Below are 6262 nucleotides of genomic sequence, written 5' to 3' on the forward strand. Positions count from 1 at the left end.
GGACAGTTTGATTTCATTTTTGGAAAGCAGATGTCAATTTTTGGAAGGTATCACGCGAACCATTCCCGTCCGTGAGCCTCGCAATTCACCTATAAATAAATCGAGGACCTTTGCTGTAAAATCCTCTAACTACGGGAAATCATGTCCTGTATGCAAATTAGAACACTCCATATATAATTGTTCTGAGTTTCATAAGCTAAGCACAAATGAGAGGCAAAATATAGTGAAAAAGAAACACCTGTGTTTCAATTGTTTAAATGACTCCCATACAGTAAATGAATGTATGTCCAAGGGCTGTAACATCTGTGGTTACAAACATCACACCCTCCTTCACAGAGTTAAAAGAAATGACTTGTTAGAAGACAAAACAAAAAAAGAAGGAAAGTCGCCTCCGCAAGCATCAAACGTACTCCCGCTTGCTGATAAACAATCCGATGAGATGGGGGAAGTCAGTCACACATCGACCCTCATAAACAGCACTCCTCGACAAGTGACGAATAACTACGTTCTTCTGGCTACAGCAGTGGTATACGTGAGGGATTCACGAGGTTGTTTACAACCATGTAGAGCGCTGTTGGATAGTGCATCGCAGTCAAGCTTTGTCACTACCGAATGCGCAAAGAGACTTGGGCTGAAAAGAAATAAAACTTTCGTCTCTGTGTCTGGGTTGAGCGGCTTACCAGTAAACATAAACCAGAAACTGCATGTGGTAATTTCATCTTCAGATGACAAGTTTAGGCGCTCATTGGAGTTGCTAATAGTTCCGAAAGTGATGGGTTTCAGTCCTTCCAGATATATCAACAAATCTGAAGTTTCCCCTCCAGAGAATATACGGCTAGCAGATCCCGACTTTAATGTTCCGAATAGAATCGACATTTTATTGGGTGCCGAAATATTCTTTGAGATTTTATGCGAACATCGGATTACCACATCTAAAATATCGTTGCAAGAAACTGTTTTTGGTTGGATAGTTTGCGGTGCGGTGCAAAACCAAACCGAAAGTAATGTGCGATATTGTCACTTATCAAATGAATTAGAACATTTAGATAACACCTTGAAAAGATTCTGGGACTTAGAATCCGTAAACGAAAACAAGCTTATTGAAAGTACTGAGGCATTTCTTTGTGAAAAGCATTTTTGTGAGACTCATTCCAGAAATGAGGCAGGTAGATATGTAGTGCAACTACCTCTTAAATCAGATCAAACACATTTGGGAGATTCTTTGGCTATGGCTAGTAGAAGATTGAACGCAACGTGCAAACGACTAGACAAGGATGAAGATATGAAAAAGCTTTACGTGTCCTTCATGAAGGAGTATGAGGGTTTGGGACACATGGAAGAACTCACCTCTGTTGCAGTTCATCACAACACCTACTATACTTCACACCTCATGAATGGTGGAACCATTCAACAGGATTTATTCCCAATTATGATAAGATTTCGTCAACATAGATATGCTTTCACCGCCGACATTGTAAAAATGTATAGGCAAATTCTGGTTGAATCCAGCCATTGTTATTTGCAGAGAATCGTGTGGAAAGAAAATCTGAACGATCCTGTTAAGGTGTTTAGATTATTGACTGTCACCTACGGTACAGCTTGCGCTCCGTATTTAGCTACACGTGTGCTGAAACAACTTGCGCTAGACGAACAATCTCGATTTCCTTATGCGTCCAAGATTGCACTCTCGGACTTTTATGTGGATGACATCTTGTCTGGTGCACATGAACTACATGACGCTCTAGAGCTTCAGCGTCAATTGATACAGATGCTCCAAACTTGTGGAATGACACTTCACAAGTGGTGTTCCAATTCGACACTGCTAAACGCAGTCAACCATGGCGAGAATGGATACAGTTTTGATGCCAAGGACAATGTCACTGTGAAAACGTTGGGCTTGGCTTGGAATCCCCAAAAGGACTATTTCACGTTCAAGGTAAGCTCAAACCTATCTTCCGATTACACCAAACGCACCGTTCTCTCGGATATAGCGAGACCGTTTGACCCATTGGGATTGCTAGGGCCTATCATAGTTAAGGCAAAAATATTCATGCAGCGTTTGTGGCTGTTGAAATTGGACTGGAATAATACGCTTCCAAAAAAGGAAGCAACCGAATGGTGCAAGTTTATTACTGCCCTGCATGTTGTTAATGATGTATGCATTGATCGTTATTGCTTATCTGGTGAAGGTCGATCAATTGAAATACATGGATTCGCCGATGCTTCTTCTGAGGCTTATGGCGCAGCAGTTTACGTGCGGTGTCTTTCTGAAAATGTGTACAATGTCAAGCTTTTATGTAGTAAGTCAAAAGTGGCTCCACTCAAGGTGACTACTATACCTCGTTTGGAATTGTGTGCAGCAGTGCTGCTGTCCAAATTGATCAGTAAAGTCGTGGAATCTCTAAGATTAGACCTTAAGAAAATTATTTTGTGGTCAGATTCAAAAATTGTTCTGACATGGATAAACACCTCACCTCATTTGTTGAAAACTTTTGTAGCCAATAGAGTGGCAGTTATTCAGGAAATAACTAGTATGTATAAGTGGTACCACGTTAGATCCGAAGACAATCCAGCAGATCTGGTGTCACGTGGCTTGTCTCCTGACAAATTAATTCACAATGAATTGTGGTGGAGCGGTCCTGATTATTTGAGATCAGAACTTAGTTTTGATTTAGATCCACCTACGTTGGCAGCAGAGGATGAGACATTTGCGAGTGAATTCCAGAAATCCGTTGAACATTCATTGGTAGCAAGTGTTGATGATGTTATAACACCCATAATAACGAAAGCCAGCAGATACACAGCCATCATTAAAATAGTTGCTTACATGCTTAGATTTTGTTCTAATGCCAGATCTAAGACAGATAAAAAATCAGGTCCACTCACTGCCCAAGAACTTGACGTGGCAAGAATAAAAATAATCCAGATAGTCCAAAGGGAATTCAGTGAGGAATTGAGGAACTTGAAGCAAGGGGCTCAAGTCTTCACTAAAAGCAAATTGAAAAATCTCAATCCCTTCATCGATCAGAAAGGATTGCTTCGCGTTGGTGGTCGCATAAATGAAGCAGACATTTCGTACAATAAAAAACACCAGATAATTCTACCAGCCAAACACCGACTAACGAGACTGATTTTCGAATACTATCACCGTAAACACCTGCATGTAGGTTCTCAAACCTTACTGCATCTCGTTCGCCAAACTTTTTGGGTTGTTGGTGCAAGAAACCTTGCAAGAAAAATAGTTCATGAGTGTGTAACATGCTTCCGTGCACAACCGACCACTCTTGAGCAAATAATGGGCAACTTGCCTAAGGAAAGAGTAAACAGAACTTTTCCATTCAACGTTTGTGGAGTAGATTTTTGTGGCCCATTCTACGTAAAATTCAAGGGTCAGAGAAGGGGTCAATTGCATAAAATATATGTTGCTTTATTCGTGTGTTTCGTGACTAAAGCAATCCACCTAGAATTCGTGTCAGATTTGACAGCAGACGCATTTATTGCATGTCTAAAGAGGTTTTTTGCTAGACGTGGAAAATGCTCATCAATATTCAGCGATAATGGCACTAATTTCGTCGGTGCCAACACAGAGTTGAAACGTCTTCATCAGATGGTTGTGAAACCTGATGAATCTGTGGCTAATTTTTTCGCCTTCGAGGAAATCACATGGAATTTCCTACCTCCAAGAGCTCCAAATTTTGGAGGCTTGTGGGAAACTGGTGTCAAGTCCTTCAAGCACCATTTCAAAAGAACTGTTGGGTCTTCCAAACTCACGTTGGAAGAGTTCCAGACTGTTATGACCCAAATTGAAGGAATTTTGAACTCCAGACCAATTACACCTCTATCACCAGACATCAATGACTTTGAGGTCCTAACACCAGCTCACTTTTTGATTGGACGATCGCTTAACACCGTTGTTGAGCCTGACCTGTGCCACCTTGGTGATAACCGACTATCTCGATGGCAGCTCACAACACGATTCGTTCAGACCATCTGGAAACGTTGGCAGATGGACTACCTAAGTTCGCTCCAGCAACGAAATAAGTGGCACTTCTCAAAATCTAATGTGCAACCAGGTGCCATGGTGATTGTCAAGGAGGATAACGTTCCGCCGTGTAACTGGTTACTTGGAAGAATTGAAGAAATCATTCCAGGTCCAGATCACAAGGTTCGCGTTGTGACTGTTCGAACTAAAAATGGACTAATCAAACGATCCATAGCAAAAATTTGTTTGCTCCCGCTTCAAGAGAAATGAAGTGACTTGGTCTTCGTGTAATTTTTTATCTAGTGTTTGTGTTTATCATATTTAATCGGATATATTTTAGTAATTTCATTTGTGTATTTTAGCTGCATAATTTCATTGCATATGATAATGATGTTTTTTTTTAAGCTTTTCAGAATGGATATTAATTTGAATTGACTGTACATATGTTTGTTGCATTTTTGAATCAATTGCAACGCGTGTTTGATTACAGCAGTTATGTGTTTAGATTTGTTTCAGTTCATTTTGATGCCTAAGATAGGATATGCCTACACAAGTAAGATGCATTTATCTTGCAAATGTATTATTACCATTATAGTTATATGCTCATGATTCTTCATAATTATTTTTTCAATATGTATTGTGTACAAGTTTTGATTTCAAGCATTTTTTAATTTCTTTTGTATTATGTTAAATTGATATTGGTTGTAATTAGCATTACAACGCCGGGCGGGATGGAAACGCCTAACTTTTTATCTTTTGCTCCCAACACAAGATGGAGTTGATGTCTACTTTCGCTTTTCTTTTCTTGTGTATTTCTTATTATTATTATGTCTCTCTCCCTCTCGAAGGGGAGAAATGTGTAATAGTGTATGTAACAACCCTCCAGTGGGAGGTTGTCTTATGTTAGTCCCCTGCGTGTTATTGCGCGCATTATTGAATCACCCTTCTCACAGAATTAAAATTTGTTGAGTTTAAAAACACAGGTGTGTGTTTGAGTTCATGGTAGTGACCAAAAGCAATGATGGTAAGTAATATGATGCTAAGTGGAAAATGTTAGCGATGTGAATCATGGTAAAAAAATGGAGAGAAGGAAGAGAATTTATAAATGATTTAATATATACAGAGTAGTAGCCCTGACCAATTATAACTTTGAAATAAATTATAAGAAAATTGAGGGTGTAATGGAAGATTGGCCGATCCTGTGTGTTGGCTGAATGCACAGTGAAGGGTGTACCAAGAGTTTTTTTATGGGGTTTTAAGTTTAGAAATAACTACAGTAAAACCTCGGTAAGTCGTCACCTCATGTTATCGAAAAATTATGACGGCTTAAGCGGAGTGCCGTCAGTTTTAATGTGCGATCTTGTGAAAATCGTATAAATTTAAATTAATGTGACATTTACTAAAGTATGAATCAAAATAACAATATTAATAAAATTTATAGATTGCAAAAGAAAAAATAATTTTTTACCTTTTTTTATCTCTTATTACTTAACTTATTGTGGTGAAATGTATATACTGGTACACTTTGATTTATACTAGTAATTTTTAATTGAGACTAACAGAGCAACTGTTAGAATAGGTAAGTTTTCTTCACAACAGAACTCTCTATTGCACATTAATTTTACATGTACATCAAATTAAAAAAAAACATTTAGTGTTTTAATTCTTCATCAGTAGTTCATGACACAATTACAAAGTAATCTTGAACACTTTTGACTTGGGGGCCCTGGGCAGGGAAAAGTAAACAGAAGACCTCAACTTGGGAAAGAATGTCAAATTTTTTTCAACAGATATTTTGTTTAAATTCGAGGCCTTAAATTAGTAGGGCCCATACAGAGAAATGAGATCTAGCTTGAACAGTCCCTAACGTTTCAAAAACCTTAGTCGGCAAAAATGAACTTCCCCAGCGTAACTATCATTACTTAAACTGTTTGGGTATATAGGATTTTATGGTGACTTTTCCGCATATGACAATGCTGTTAACAAGCTCTTTTTATATATATAATGGGAGTCATAAAAATAGTCTTTTCTCTTTTTCTCTCTGTCAAACTTTTTCATCCTGACGAGTAAACGAGGGTTTAATAACATTGTTATCTATGGATGCTGGAAGGGCCTGAAGAAAAATGACGACTTGACCGGAGTGACGACTTATTAGGGTGACGACTTAAAGGGGGTTTAATGTATAATGTTCAGTAATAGTGATCACGCCATTAGTGATTCCAAAGATAAAGGAGATATAGATCAATAAAAATAGTTAATATTGATCTGGCGCTTTGTCAC

The 6262-nt window shown here is 38.4% G+C and overlaps 1 protein-coding gene across 1 annotated transcript; it reads left to right on the top strand.

The window, feature by feature from the left end:
* Positions 1–283: 283 nt before the first annotated feature.
* LOC149085729 (uncharacterized) lies at positions 284–4252 on the top strand. Its single transcript, XM_089232400.1, has one exon. The coding sequence runs from the start codon at positions 284–286 to the stop codon at positions 4250–4252; it is 3969 nt and encodes a 1322-aa protein (XP_089088526.1).
* Positions 4253–6262: the final 2010 nt, after the last annotated feature.

The sequence above is a fragment of the Pholcus phalangioides genome, unplaced genomic scaffold (assembly GCF_987345545.1).
Source record: "Pholcus phalangioides strain wild (caught in Gottingen) unplaced genomic scaffold, Ppha-v1.0 ptg000005l_1, whole genome shotgun sequence".
NCBI classification, from domain to species: domain Eukaryota; kingdom Metazoa; phylum Arthropoda; class Arachnida; order Araneae; family Pholcidae; genus Pholcus; species Pholcus phalangioides.

What these genes read in the sequence shown, in the direction of transcription:
- LOC149085729 (XM_089232400.1), top strand. Translation starts at nt 284, where the DNA reads ATGTCCAAGGGCTGTAACATCTGTGGTTACAAACATCACACCCTCCTT.